At 38.2% G+C, this 16585-nt stretch overlaps 1 protein-coding gene across 1 annotated transcript in view; it reads right to left on the bottom strand.

The window, feature by feature from the left end:
* The window catches only part of LOC122797640, a 178337-nt gene extending 164792 nt beyond the window's left edge, over window positions 1–13545 (bottom strand). Inside the window, exon 1 of the mRNA XM_044066185.1 lies at window positions 11108–13545. Within this exon, the coding sequence (XP_043922120.1) occupies window positions 11108–13436 (2329 nt within the window). The 5' untranslated portion in view covers window positions 13437–13545. The remainder of the gene's footprint in view (window positions 1–11107) is intronic.
* Window positions 13546–16585: the final 3040 nt, after the last annotated feature.

Here is a 16585-nt window from a genome sequence, read left to right as displayed (position 1 = left end):
CTACTCTCCAAATTCATCCCATAATTTCTCATTTATTCTTCTTAATCCCCTTTCTACTTTAATATACTCCCTTTCTTCCATCACCTCCATCCATATTGCTAAATGATCCGAAAAACCTGTATCTACTGTATCACCATCTGCTAAACCAAACCTTCCGAAAGTACAAAATAATCAATTTCAGATTCAACTGCTTCTCTTCTACTCATCCAATGACGTGCACCATGCAGCTAGCTTACCACTTTTTATCACTTCTTGTATTTTAACATCTTTCTCTTTTTATATTTTACAAAAAAAAAGGCAAAATCAACTACTGAATTATCATTGTAGAGACAGCAATGGTGTCTCTGTTATGCTTAAACAGTACAAGTGAAACTCTGCCTGAACAAGGATAAAAATTTATTTTAATCAAACACCAAGCACAAATAAAAAACGGTTAAGCGCTTTCATCTGTAAGATACAGACTTCATCAGAACAGTGAATCATACAGCCAATTACTTTTTTAGAAACTTTTTGGCGCCGCTTGATACAAGCGCAATACCACGTAACCAAATTTAAAATGCCACTACATAAAATACCACAAATTGCTATTACAAGATAGTACATAACTCGGTAGTACTTTGTTAAAAAGATAAAATCATATTAAAAACTTCTTATATAAGCACAAAATTACAATTCCTATTAAAAAAAAAAACTTATTTTACCCAAGCTATAAAAGCTGTAAAAGGGGTTTTGATGAAAATGTAATCGTTAATACCAGAATATTTTGTAGCATTTAACATTTGCCATTCACTTTCTTTCCTACCGAGGTTCAATCTACATCCTACTGCTTCATTAATTACAACACACTATTTTTTTGTTAGACATACTGATACTGGTTTTCAATCGGAAAGATTTAGAAAGGAAACGTTTTCTAATGAATACCTTGATTATACTAGCAACCATCCCAGACATATTTTAAGAAATACCTATAAAGGTCAATGTATACGGGTAGCAAGAATGACTTCCAATTACGATTTAATGGTTACAGAGATTAATAATATAAGGGCTATGTTTGTCAATAGAGGCTATCCCATACTATTATTGGATGATGCATCGGCTTATGTTATTAAAGAATGGGGTAGAAAATATCCCCCTATCTTAGGCATTGGTTCTGAGAAAATATTTAAAATAAAAAATAAGGAGCAAAATGATTTCAATAGAGTATGTGTATTAACATATGTCTCCTTATGTGAAGTGTGTGAGAAATATTATGGAAAAGCATTGGAATAGGTTAGCAGTAGATGAAGAAGCTAGGAGGGTAGTTGGTATAAAACCGTGCTTTGTATATAAAATGGGTATGAATATAAAGAATTTATTGAATATTATGACACATGAAAAAGCTGGATTGGATAGCCACACAAAAAAATGTGGATTCTGTAAACAGTGTTTTGTAATTAATGAAGCAGTAGGATGTAGATTGAACGATGTCAATAATACTTATGTGAAGTTCAAAAAGGGAAAATTGTAATAGCAGGAATATTGTTTATTTGGCCAAGTGTACAGTATGTACAGCTTTCTATATAGGAAAAACAAAGACAGTTTAGAAAGCGTATTTATGAACATTTATACAAAATCAAGATTAAAGATACTAAAAATGCTTTGTTTAGACATATTAGTAAGAATGGAGAAGCACATAAATTTAAATTTGCTATAATTGATGTTAATGTATCACCCCGGGGTGGTAATTATAAAGCCTACCTCGGTAGGAAAGAAAGTGAATGGCAAAATGTTAACAAATGCTACAAAATATCCTGGTATTAAACGATTACATTTCCATCAAACCCCTTTTACAGCTTTTATAGCTTGGGTAAAATAAGTTGTTTTTAATAGGAATTGCAATTTTGTGCTTATATAAGAAGCTTTTAATATGATTTTATCTTTTTAACATAAGGTACTACAGAGTTATTATGTATTAGCTTGTAATAGCAATTTGTGGTATTTTATGTAGTGGCATTTTAAATTTGGTTACGTGGTATTGCGCTTGTATCAAGTGGCGCCAAAAAGTTTTTAAAAAAGTAATTAGCTGTACGATTCAGTGTTCTGATGAAGTCTGTATCTTACAGATGAAAGCGCTTAACCGTTTATTTGTGCTTGGTGTTTGATTAAAGTAAATCAATCAATTTTTATCCTTGTTCGGGCCGAGTTTCACTTGTACTGTTTAAGCATAGCAGAGACACCTGTCTCTACAGTGATAATTCAGTAGTTCTTTTTATATTTTCCCTTTAAAGCACAATGAAAGCCCCCTGCAATGGAGATTTTTCATGTTAACCACCACGCAATTTAATATTTGATAAAACAGATTCTCTTTCAGTGCCTTTTGTATATGCATATAAAATTCTATAAATCTCTCTCTCCATCTCACATTCACAACAGTAAAAATATTAGGTGTAATATTGGGAAGGTTTTTTTTTTCCTTTTACTTTGTAAAAAAAAACAGTACAGCCACTCATTTCCACTCCACAATTTCTGTTTGCAATCATTATTCACTTGTCAGGAGCCTTACATCCCACCAAGAAGATATAATCTACTTCACAGTTAGCACACCCCATCCCCAACTATATATACCGACTCAGAGGTCACACTACAGTCGGGAAAAGGGCAAGCAGTTTGCCAACATCAGGAAATGTGCCCTTTTCCCCCACTGTAGTGGGGTCTCTGAACTGGTATATAGTTGGGCAAAGCCCCCCACTTGGGTGGGTTTGAAATAGTATGGTATAAGAAGCAGGGAAATGTTGGCCAACTGGTTACTTTCTCAGTGTCCAACTTCCTCTGAACTCAACTTTCAATTAATCAACATTCGAGGTCTACTGTTCGCTCATTGGAGTTTGGAGGAAGAAAACTTCAATGAACGAACAGACTCACCAAGAAGGGAAGCAGAAAGTGCAGCAACAAAAATGTTCCCCCTCACAAAGAGGAGGAGAGGAAGTTCCCCGGTGCCCTGTCCAAATCTCCCCTAATTAGTACAAATACCACCTAGTGGCTCTAACCCAGACCAAAAGTAAAATAAACAAGGGAAAAGCTTGGGGAGGGGAAGGTGCAGGATCAGCTCTTAATTCACAAATGCTGCCCTTCCTCAGAAAATTGGTTAATACTACAGGAGAAATATCTGGCCAATAACTGCATAAAAAGTAAACTCCTCAGTGGAGGCATTAAAACTACTGTAGTATTTCTGCCAAGCTGTTTATAGTGAGATTATTATTATACAGATACATACTTCAGCAAACTCAAGGTACTTAAAACTCTAAAACAAAAAAAACAAAACTGAGAAGGCTCCTGTTTTGCGCAAATTCTTTTGTTTAAAGTCAGAGCTTCTAAAAATACTACTGTTTTTGATGACAACTAGAATGAGCTTCTAAAAGCATTAAAAAGCTTAATGCCAACTAAAAATTGTAACTATCATGATCTCTCCCATCTAATTCAAATAGTAGGAAAGGGATATAATTTCTCTTCCTGACATACTGCTTAGTGAAGAAGTCAGTAACACTTTATTTTTACAAACAAGTCAGCAAATTTATGGCAATCACACAAGGAGGTGGTGCTCACTGGGTAGAATATTTACTGCTCAAATCTGAGCTTTCTTAAGCAGCAGTAAAACTGATAAGTGAAATTATCAAATATCAGGATATAGCAGCACCCAAGACCTCCCCAAAATATACAACTTTAAAGTACAAATTTGATATTTATTTACCATCTAGTTAAGCGTTTAGTTCTCAAAGTAGCCACCAGTATATAAACCAGAACCACAAGTGCAAACAAGATATATTCACATTCCTTGCAGACACCAAAAGCAACCGGATTCAGATAAATTTCAAATTCAAGTGCTTACAAATTAAATCAGTACAGTCATTTGCCTGTAAATTACAAATGAAATGCAGCAATAAAAAAACAGCCATTATAAAATAAAAGCAGGTAGTAGTTACTGCTCTGAAAGGCTAAATAATGTACACTAAGCGAAGACAAAGTTATTCACCTCATCTTTACCCCATTGGGTTAGTTTCATTCTGCCTATGGCCTATTAGCAGAGGATACCCAAAGTGGTAGTCATACAGCTTACAGAAGTTTGGCAAGGGCACTAAGGAAATTAATCAAGTGCCAAGAGATCTCTCACATCTATGTAAACTACCAACTTGGGCGGATGGTACATACGGCAGATTAACACCTCACTTCAATGATGGCATAGTAAGCGTGCAGCACCATCTTGTGCTTTTACCAAAGGCAAAGCCAAGCAAATAAAAAGGAGTTTCTACTTCTTCACTGCCCAGAGATCCATATTACATTTCAGATACTCAAGAGGACAAATGACATGTGAAGCAGAGATGCTTGTTCGTCATCTTACTTAAACGATTGCGTCTTTCCCAGCAGCAAAGTAACTGTCACAGTTCCTTGTCACATAGCAGGTATTTAGGTAACTAACTGGCCAAGCAAGAAGTGAGAATTCATAAAAACTACCCAGAAATCTGAAGCTGGCTTTTTGCCCCTCAAGGTCCAATGCAAACATGGCAAATTTACACAGAGACAAAAATGGAGGCAGTACTACCTACAACTTGAGCTGCAGGACACAAATCATAAAAATCAGTCAGACACCAGATGAAAGAAAGTTACAAACAAGTAATGAATCATTTCTATACAGAGTAAATGAAAATAAGTTTTACAGAAGCTCACTAGCTCCACTCACAGTTCTCTCACATCGTATCACCTAGATGCTTAGCACCCAGAAACACTGATGCCTTAAAAATGTCTTTGCATCAATTTCGCCTTACCACAGATCATAAAGATCCTACTTTCTATGTTCAAATGAAAACTTCACACTAGTTCAAAAAGAAATTAATTTCAGGTTGCATGACCTGACCTAGACATAAAACATTCCTAGACGATTAATACTGGAGACAACAGAAATTACTTCTGATCAAAGGCAGTTAAGTTTCACTTTAATTGTTAATACGTGAAGTTAAGTGTTAACATTTTTTTAAATCTAAAAGAACAGGGCCGAATTAAGTTGCAGCAACATTACATGAGCAGGATTAACGAGGATTTTACATATGAAATTACCATGAATCCAAATTCCATGAGCAGGTTAACCTGAAAGTCACTTTTTTGTTGTTAATTTAATTTATATACACTAACTCCATAATTACACAACAGTGGAGAATGCAGCAAACTCTAGGTACACTGAAAGTGGTACCATTAGGACTCACAGCATAAAACGAACAGCTGTCATGTACACACAGATAAGCACTCATTTTTTCTGGTAAGCATTACATTCCATAGAAAAAAAAAGTCAAATTTACTAATAGTCTAAAACACATACTACAAGTCTTATCAGGTCTTCAAAATGGCAGCTTTCTGGGACAATGAAGAGCAAGCCTGTTCACACTGACACCACAGAAGTATTACAGGGAAAGCCTGGCAGTTCTTTAAAGTTTACAGGCTTTACTACAATCCCTGCTAATGTTATTTCGTTTACTGTGAAGACGGCTTAAAATCTATAAAACAGCCTTCAGTCAACATATCAAGTTAATTCAGAAACAGGGAAAAAATACAAGTTTGTAGATGCTACGAAATCACAGAACTGTCACCATACTCTGCTCCATACATAATAGAACTCTGTAGCTTGCGGTTTAATAAAAATTTAAATTTTTATTAAGGATATACCCACAATTTTGTTGTATCCCTCGCTGACATCACTGCTGGCATAGTGTGGGGATGAGCCCATAAACTTTATTAGAGGGGGCCCCACACATGCTCCCATAGTGCACACACTCAAGTCCTCTCTACACTGAGCTTTACCTGATCTCAATGAACTTTTCAGTGATATTACCCAACAGGAAATTTTTTTTTTACACAAAGGATCTATTTTCCCCAACACTGTACCATAAAAATAGACATAAGAGGAAAATGCAGCAATGCAGTACAGTTACAACTTGCTATTTTGCACAAAATTAGCTCAAAATTGCAAAGGACATACTAAACGACTATTACTTCATTATGGCTGGGGAGAGTAAAAGGGGACATACTGCACTGGAGGAAAGGACTCAGAAATACAAGAGGCCTCAAGAAGGCAAAGTTAAAGTAAAAGAAACAATATATATTACTTACAGAAATTCTGATGCATTAATACAACATAAAATACAAAGATATGATAAATACAAGTTTTGGAGATTTACTTTAGTCAGTTCTAGTTGCTACTCACTGTTACCACCACCCAAAATGGGTACTTTGTCCTCTTTGTTGGTCCATAACAATCAGCACCCCAAAAGGTCACTTTTGGTGGTGGTTATTGACCAAGAGGAAACGGTGCCCTTTTTGGATGGTCGTTATGATCTAAACTTTTTTTTATTTTTACAAAAGGGAAATAAAGGAAAAACATAGTGTTATACACAAATGCAGCAGTATGATTAAAGTGGCCACCAAAATGAGTGTAAGTTTTGTAACATGAATTTAACATACCAACGGTGTAAAAAAAAAAAAAAAAAAAAAGGGGCAAAAACAAAACCAGGAAAACCAAACCCTGCTTCCGCCATTATTTTGAATAAACTGTTGGGATTACTGCTTTGGTACATCATTTTGTCATTTTCAACTGCACCATTCCAGCCAGGCGGAAAAAGGGTTTGGTTTTCATGAATATAACACAAATCTGCATCACTCCATGTAAACTCAATAAAAAGGTAAATTTTCAGAGCACAGAGACCAAATCACAATTTTCTATTCATATTTATTCAGTATACGAGAAATGTAGTTACACAATGTCACTGGACACAAGGCTCTCATGTACAAGTACTTGCAATACCAAACAGCCATTCACACACACTACATCCACCTTACAAATTTATGGACCACAGACCCAAATATGCTATGGCTTTTAAATGTAATCCCTCAAAACCACAATGGATCCAAAAAATATCTTCAGCAACCTAACACTCTACAAAAGCACCCAATACAACTCCTACAGCTACATCCTATGGTGCTCACCTAAGTACGTACGGCATACCACCACACAACCCACTATTCTGGTGATAGCAGACACAGATGTCCCACTCACCAGGCTATGCAAAGAATGAGTCATGGTCTGCTGCCAATCATGGGCCAGGCTATGCAAAGAGTGAGTCATGGTCTGCTACCAGTCATGGGCCAGGATCCTTCAGATCATGCATGTGATCTTATACAGGTAATTATGGTTCAACGACCTGTCATACTCCATGTGGGTGAAAAACAAGAGGTACTTCCCTACACTATATGAAAGGAGACATAATGGAGCTCTCAGACTGACTGACTATCAGTCTCAGGCCAGTATGAGCTTTGCATTGAGCAGCACTCTACCTTTGTCAAAAAGGACTCCATAATATAAATAGAAAGCTTACAATATAGTGTCATTCAAAGGAGGTGGAATATTTGTCATCCTGGGAGGATATGGTTGACAAGTCAAGCTGCTCTGCCATGGATGGTCAGCAACAGTCCCCTCTGGGATTTCTAATACTGGCTAAAATCTTGGACACCCACATACTGCCTTTCTGAGGCACTGTCAACCTGACAAACCTCCCAATACAGCTAAACCAACCCAGGAAAACCTGAAGGCGATAAGGCATAAAGCCAGGAGTCTAAACAAGAAAATCCATTCCTGCAATATCTCCTCACCCTGGAAGATGCAGATTTCCATGCAGTTACTGATGGTTTACAGCCGCAGACAGCACACCAGCAGTGCAGGGCTACAAAGCCTTTCACACAGTTAGACCAGGTACTGCACAAAATGGGAAGGCTTCCGTTTACAAGCTCAATTCAAGGCTGCTCCATCAGTATGGGACACAAACTCCTCCATGTCCAACTTACACAAAGTCTCATACCATATCCTTACAGGATACAAGTCCACCCCTCTATGACCCAGGAAAGCCAGAACACTTACTTAAATGCTGTGAGAACACTCCCCATTCAACCCAACATCATACTCCTGGGTGACTACTTTAGCTACCTCAGTACAAACAGGGAATCATATATGACCCCCTCTACATGCAGGCCCAGGATTCCTGAACTTTATAAATGCCAATACCTTGTACCAGCTAGTACATACGTCCCCCTAAGGGGTACAACAATCCTCTCACAAATAAGGCAGAACCTGCACACTCCCTAGTGTGATATCCTTGTTGGTCAGGTCGGGCAATAAAGCTGCCTGCTTTGAAGTAAATTTAAAAACAGGGACACCAGCTAACTATAGAGCTTTTAGAAATTATTCTAGGGCAAACTTCCTACAACTGAGTGACAAGCTGGCAAAATTTCAGGCAATCACAAAACCTGAGACCCGAACTGCCTGTGCTAAATCGTTCACAGAAACCATGCATAATCATTAATAAGCCACATAGAAACAGTTGTATCTTCTCGGAAAAAGCACAAGTCAAACTCAAAAAGCAAGCTTCCCTGGTGGAATCCCAACATCAGTAGGTTGTGTAACATAAAGAAAAAATTAGTGTAAAAAAAAGGAGATGCAATGCCCAGGCATGCAATTAAGGAACATTGGGGGGGACAAATCACTTCTGCCAAAGCCAAATTTTGGGTAAAAATAGCCTGACAGGCAAAGGACAATCAAAAAGCTTTCTTTGGATACATCCAAAAACTCAAAGGAAATACGCAGCAATGTAACAAATTAACAATAAATTGTGCCACCTGTATGGAATTGAGGATATAGCAAATTTCCTGGCCGAAAAATGTAGCTCCAATTTCACCCCTCCCCACCTCAGGAAGCGCACACACATCCATAATCAACTCCCATTATTACCAGAGAACAGGTCCTCATCTCCAAGATCAAGAACATTGCTTCAATTGTTCCAGATAATATCACAGGATGCCTCCCTGATAACAGAAAGCATAGGCTCATTAAGTGATTTCTAGGCAAATGACCCTTAAGCACCTTTTTAAACCTAGCTATGCTTTGATTTGCAGACAGGGTTTGACCCCTTGTGTTTTTATAGGGAATAAACAGCTTGGGCATGTAAGCTGGGCACAAGTGGTCAAGTATTTACAAGCTAATAAAACCATAGATGCCAGACCAGGGGATACATTTTTGATTCCCAATCCAAAGGTCATGAACTACCAGGCCTACTAAAATCACTGTTTAACTACAGCCTCCAAACAATATATACACACACATCACACCCCAAACCCACTGGGAACAAATAATTATCAAATTTTATTGGGAAGCATGGCTAGGCTTAACACACACAACCAGGTCCAATCGCCTAGTAGCCATTAGGATGCTCCTGATACTATGATTATAGTTAACTGGAGAGGGGAAGAAAAAAAATTTTTTACGCAGTCTTGCAAAACAAAAGAGAGTTATCATTTTACATTAAAGACTGAACACCCCACCAGCAAATTCACCTATATAATACAAGATGTTGAGTTGCTCCAGCATCCAAAGGTGGACAAACCTGTGGTAGGCAACCAAGGAAGCACTACTACTGTATACATTGGACAGAGAAGATAAAGACTCATGGGTCTTGTCAAATGTTCTGCGAGTCTGCCATAACAGTTAAAAATTGCTTGTTGTTGATGCAAGCATGACTTGCACACCAACTCCCCAGTACACAGAACTACAAATTCTTAATTGCACACCATCTCATCATGAACAACTAATTCTGCAGGAGAAACATTTATGCATGCAATCTATCTTCAACCACTTCCAAATGTATGTTTTCCTACTCAATCTGGATATTCTATCACATCGTTTAAGCTTGCTTCCTTACCACATCACATTTTCGGCTTCAACTGCCAGCATACAGACTCTACAGGAAGTACAAGTGATGTAACCTTGATTACAAGAACAATACCGTTACTAATCAAGGAAATCAGCCACAAAACCATCGTAGCAAGCCTGATGTAGCACAAGCTGATCACTAGCCACACTGATTATGGTCAAGGGTGATGGGGGCACAAGAAGCAAAACAAACTTACAGCAATGTTCTATAATTATGACTGATATTACAAACACACTACTGAAAAAAAAATAAGGAACAGCTAACGCGATCAAAAACAGCAATACAAAAACAAACCACTCAGTCAAAAGCCATAACAGAACCAGCTTTTCAGATTTAAAACTGCCTTTCATCAGGACATTAAAACCACCTTGAACAATAAAACAATTCATTTGGCAAGGAAATGCTGATTCGTCAGCATACCCAGTCATAAAATAACATAGTAGTTTTGTCAGCCATCTATGGAAAAAACACACACACAAGACTCTTAAACATCTCCATGCTTAGTGGAAACATTTAAACTTTCCAAAATTACTAATCTGATACATTTGAACTGTTAACTTAAAAATTCTGTGAAAATGTTTAACCAGTACCGTATCACAAACTAAAAAATGATGTGCAGGTCTCACAAGTAAAACTACACATTTACCACATTTCAACAAACTTACGTAACAGCTGGATACCAAGGCACTGTCTGCTATACAAGCATTATCTGAAGATATGCACACTAAGGTATAATGATTAAATATTTTTAAATAGCTGTAACATTTACATCTAGACTCTTCCAAATGGCAAAGTAATTCTCTATTGTAACAGTAATGGCAAAAGTGACATAATTTACCATTATTACTACAAAACAGCTCTGGAATGAGGCTTGCTACTTTATGCATAAGCATTTTTTGATTCAATTAAGTATAACAATTATTGCGGCACTCGTTGTGATAAGTTACTGCATAAAAAATATTGTCAGATTCAGAAACAGTGCACTGCAAAACAGTACTAGCAGGAACTCACAATATGCAACGCACTGTCTGCACATCCGTAAAACAATCCCACAAAGTGAACTCTGAATATACGTGCACAAATTAGTCGTATTATTGAACTGAAATAACCTTCATACTCCATTGAAGCCATTTTGTAGTTATCACTTTAAAATACATTTCGCTGGTTCGGTCAATGACCGTTTAGACTACAGTCAACATTTCTGGACAAAAACGTATACATGTTTAATAGTAGTGGTTGTTGAATATCAATCACCTTTAACCAAAGGCTTATTAAATTCCCATTACAGACATCAAAAACAGTTAACAGATTCTCGAAACTCTTACTTGGGCACACATGTTGGGTTGTACAGCCAGCCAGATCTGCATCTTCATTCTGGTCCTCTTTCATCCGAGGAACAGCAGCTTGTAACCCACCTTCAAAAGCACCCTTTTCCACTGTCGTCTCTAACACATGGTCTTGCCAGTTGCTACAACTATCTCCCCCCTGACTCAAAATGTTGTCAACACCTGCACATTTAAAATAGGGTGTACACTTGGCTGCTTCCACAACAGTTTGTGCTACCTTCAAATCATCAAATGAATTTGTAAAGATTTTACCATTTTGTGAAGTGTCTATTACCCATTCAGTCTTTCTGCCTATTTTCACATGGTTTTTGCTTCGCGCTCTCATCTTTTTGACAATGCAATCATTTTTCACAAGTGGCTTTCTAATATTACTTTCCACTTTACTATGATAGCATTCTGAACATGGCTTTTTTGTGGTCAGTTCAAGTACACCACTACTCTGTCTCCTCTTCTTACACCTCTCAGTTTCCAGACAAAAAGGGCCCTGTCTCTCTTTTTCTTTGCCTTTTTGCTCATCCCATTTTTTATTTTCTATCTGCAGTTTTTGTTCTGTGGAACTTATTCCAAAACAATTTTCTACAGAATACTGCATGTTAGTAATATGACTTTCTGTTATGAATACCTCATTTGCACAATTCTCAGATATACAACTGTTGTGCATAGTATCTGGTTGCCCTACAGAAAGTTCCATACCTTGGCTTAACATACTGCCTTTCTCTCCTTCCAGATGCATTTCTAACTCTGCAGAAATTTTTTTGAGGCACACAACAGGCTGCATACTGTTCTTGCTATCAATTTTCTTTGGATACAATAAAGACCTACTGCATACAGCTTCACACAATGCACCAGAATCAGACTGCTCTATATTATGTGTTTTGCCACTTTTTTTTAATCTTTTCATCGTTTTGCCACTTCCAGTTAAAGTTTGTACTTTCTGTAAGGTATCGGATTCTGTACAATATTTTTTCACAAATGGAACAATGGTATTATGCCCTACTTTGCAAATGTGCTTAGATTTGGGACCACACGTTTCACATATGCACACACTGTGTATTCCTGATGCTGTGTTCATGTCCTGAACTGGCTCATTTAATAAGACCATCTTAAAAGCTCGCCCTTTCTTTTTTCTCCCTGTCACCCTACCTGGGTTGCTTGCATTCTCCAATCCATGTTCACAGCAATTCTGGGGGGGTTTCAAGGCAGTATTTACAGTATTAACCAAGTATTGATAATTATGTGAGGTTTTCTTTCTTCTGCACTGCTTACCCAAACCTTCCACTAAATCTCCTTTAGACATCAGTTTTTGAGACCCTACTCTCTTTTTTAAAGTCTTTTCAGTCACATCCTCCAATTTAATTCTACTATGCTTAGCCACTCTACTGTCCACATCAACAGTTAGGCATCCTAATTTTTTAGGCTTACCTCTGCTTCTTGTGGTCTTTTCTATAATGGTGTCTTTGGTTCTACCTTGCTTTTGTCGCTTATTAAAACATTTAGGTGTTTGTATATGATCACATTCAGCTTCAGGGCTAATCAGCAATTTTGTTTGCCTGCACTGCTTACTGTTTGTAGCCATACATGGTTTAGGTAATTGTTGCTTCAACTTAGGAGGTCTACCTCGTCTTTTTAACTTTTCCGTTGCCCCTTTTCCTTCTTCAGTCTTTGGCTTCAACTGTTCCGAGTCCTGTCTAGTACTTCCCTGATCTAGGTGCTGTTTTTTCAATTGTGATAATCTTTCATCGGCAACAACCCCTGTACAGCCCCCAACAGTAGTAGACTTTGCACCACCTCTTTTCCTACTGTTTAATTTTTCCCTTTTTGGCACTACACAACATAACTCTGTTAAATTGTATTTCACAGTTGCCTCTGAAGTCTTACACTCTAGATCTGAGCATGTTTTGTTTCCTTTACCCACTAGTTTAGGGTCAGCACAAATATTCAGTTTCCCAACTCTTCCTTTTTCTACTCGGTGTTGTTGAGAATCAGGCTGCAGGTTTAGTTCTCCAGCTAGTTGTTTCACTTGTGATTTAGTAACTTTACCTTCCATTAAAGATCTATGCTGAATGTTTGTTAAACACATATTACTCTTCTGACAACTATCTTCACTTACTTCATGTTCTAAATTTCTTCGATGTTCCGCATACAAGCTATTGTCAGCTGAGTCTGACACTGCAGTCAGCCGTTTCAACAGCAACTGCTTCTTAGATGGTCTCCCCCGTTTTCTTTTAATACTATTTCCACCATGTTCGGCTCCGGAATGTTCATCAAATGAGTTTTGTCTTCTCCAAGTTATCTCCTCTGCACGCATAATTACAATAAAGAAGATAAAAAATAAAGCAAGCTTCCTAAATTATTTCCAAGCCGCATGCAAAAGTCGCACGTGATTTTTGTTTACCTAAACAGTACATTAACTAGCTCTTCCGAAATAATTAGCGTTGTAGTCTCTGCAACAGTACCTCGAGTTACATGGTTACTGCCGCTCAACTAGTTCTGTTACACAAACCATACTACCCTGTACTTCATTTAAATTACTAACTGACCTTTCAAACGAACTTTAAAGTCTTATAAACTAAGCAACTTGTACAAGAAAACATTTTAACTGCAATTCAAATACTTATACTTATGCTTCTGCAACAAACCCACTGGAAAAAAATGGAAAGATACCACGCAGTGTCATTACATTCTAGGGAGTATTCGCCCTTAAAATATGACATTGCCACTACCACAACTTTGCCCAAATCACCATTCCCACCTAGATGTCTCTGTAAACAAAATCACCAGCCACAGTGATGTACAATGACCATTTTGAAAAATCAGATAAGACTACTCCTTTTTAACTACAATGCACGTTTTTCAAAGTACAAAAATTCGACAAGTGTCTTTTAAATATATCGTTTGGGCACTCTTATTCTTTATCAGCCTACTCAAACCACTTGTTAAAAACTACCGCATTTCACTTGCTCTTCCCCATCCCACATTCCCTTTTCAAACCCTAACTTAATTACAGTACGTGCCAACACAGCCTAGCAAATAATACTCTCCCACTACGCCCTGTACAATTCCAATGCAATCCACACTTGTGCATCATTCGTTGAGATGGCACTTACTGACACACGTGCGTTAGGCGTAGCTCCCGCGGGATGGAAGAAACACCACGAGCAAATCCCGCGTTCTGTACGACACCTCAAAGTTTTCTTTGTCGCAACTTGTGTGATGTATTCAAGTGGAAGAACTTCAGAGACTAATGTTCCAAAACGAGGCATGTAAACAAATTGGTTATACTGCAGGGTTGCCACATTTTCAAATGCCCAGAGTGGGACATTTTTTATAGAAATCTCAGATTTTGCAGGAGAAAACATGCCCATGGCCAGTGCAAAGGATATAACTTCAATTTTTGCCAAAGTAAAAGATTATTCTTGCAGCTTTTAAGTTGCTTATGCTAATTAATATAACATTTAGGGGTTTCAGATTCAAAATAATTGTTTTGTGCAACTATTAAAGAAAACTTAGGAAATTTTGTCCTAAAATACCAGGACATTTGCCGTTTCTTTGATTTTTTCGCAGGACACAACTATCCAAAGAGGGACTGTCCATTGTAAAGTGGAACAGGTAGTAACCATAACAGGCACCCAAAGAGACAGAAGGTAATAATAAAACACGAGCCTGTAGGTGTAAGCAGCAGCAGGTTTAATCACATAAACGCCACACAATACAAAGCGTTTTCGTCCACCAGACTTCCTCAGATGTAAAATGAAAAAAAAAAAAGGATTTCCTCCCCAGGATTCCACTGAAAATGGACACCTGTTGTCCAGATGGATTTATCTTGGTAAAAAAAATGTTAAATAAATAATAAATAAATATGTTGGCTTGGATTTACAGGCTGTCTCTATTAGAAACATGTGCCAGACTAGGGGTAAATTTGCAATTTCTCATCCACTGGGCCAAGTGACATTTGCTTTGGATTAGGGAATAACTCTGCATCTGATGGTGTAAATCTTTTTTCATTCATTACCGATAGGACCTCGGTTCCATCCTCGGAACCGATACGGCCGTTTCCCAGTTCGAGCAAGCCAAAAACTCTCAGCTAAGACCTACCCATAATGCCCCTCTCCTAGTTACTCCAGATCTCGTTTGCCGCGTTCCTAGTCAGACGTGTTAGCCATCTCTCTCAAAGCTAAGTAGAAAATTGTTAATTTTAAGGTAGTTTCTCTTCAAAATTATTTATTTTTTAGTCAAGTTAGTATTTTCTCACTGTTGCCTATAACCTAAACCTATTTCCTACCCTTTTCCTTGGTAATTTAATTTTTTACCTTTATTGGTACTGTCCCTCTCGCCTGTCTTTGACAGGCCTTTTCTTTTTACTAATGGTATTTTTTAAAATAACATCACTGGTATGTTCCCCTTAATTTTTCTATAGGATAGTCTTGTTGCCTTACCATGTCAGACAAAGCTAAGTTGGGATTTAAACAGTGTGACAAGTGTGGACGTAAGATGCCTAACTCGGATACACCTGTTCCTTGTGTCTACTGTTTGGGCGTGGATCATATTAAAGCTGACAGTTACATTTGTGCTAGTTTTAGTAATCGGACACTAGCAGAACGTAAAAATAAACTTATTTTAAAAGGTTTACTCAAGACACCTTTTTTGAAGGCTCTGCCTGGGTCGGATGTCTCACCCCCTCCAAAGACCAAAAAACATAAGGAAAAATGGAGTCACTCGGTTCCTGCATCTCCATCAGTTATGGAACCGAGTTGGCTCCTTGCTTCGCCGGTGCCCTCTGCGCAGACCTCTTCGGCACCAGGCTCTGTGTCCTCTCCCTTGGTGCCAACCATGATCTTCATTCCTATTTTGGTTCCAACCTCAGCACCACTGACTTTGGTGCCGTCCTTGGATCCCACATTGGCTCCGATGACTGTACATGCTTCGGCACCATCCCCAGCCACGGTGCCGACAGTTTCTTCGGCTCCATTGGCTCCAAAACTCGAATACCTGCCAAGGACAAGATATTCTCCAACTTATGACCTTTTTTTGGGGCAGAGGTTTAGCCACTTTCTAGAAAGACCTGATCCCTCTTCAGCAGCCTCCTTTAGATCCACTAGGAGTTTTTCTGAAATAGACCTAGTGCGGGTTGTGGACCAGCTTCTGGCAGCTAGGGGATTGTACATTTCAGCTAGACCTTCCATCCCTCCTGGCTTGGAATCTTACCACATTTTCCCCTGTTTATCCTCCTCCAGCATCCACCCTGATCTCAGTACCAATGTTCACTTCGGTACATACTGTCTCGGCTGCGACAGCAGTGTTTCCCCTGTCGGCACTGACCACCCTTGCTGCATTGGCTCCGATGGAGCCGATGCTTTATTGGAGCAGTGCTTGGACTGTTCTTACCTTGGTACCTAGTCCGGCGCCTATTTTCTCACTGGTACCATCTATGTCCATGGTTCTGACATCTTCCAGTTC

The sequence above is a fragment of the Protopterus annectens genome, chromosome 3.part1 (genome assembly GCF_019279795.1).
Source record: "Protopterus annectens isolate FY-2018-M chromosome 3.part1, PAN1.0, whole genome shotgun sequence".
Lineage (NCBI taxonomy): Eukaryota > Metazoa > Chordata > Ceratodontiformes > Protopteridae > Protopterus > Protopterus annectens.
This window is presented reverse-complemented; position numbering and strand designations above follow the sequence as displayed.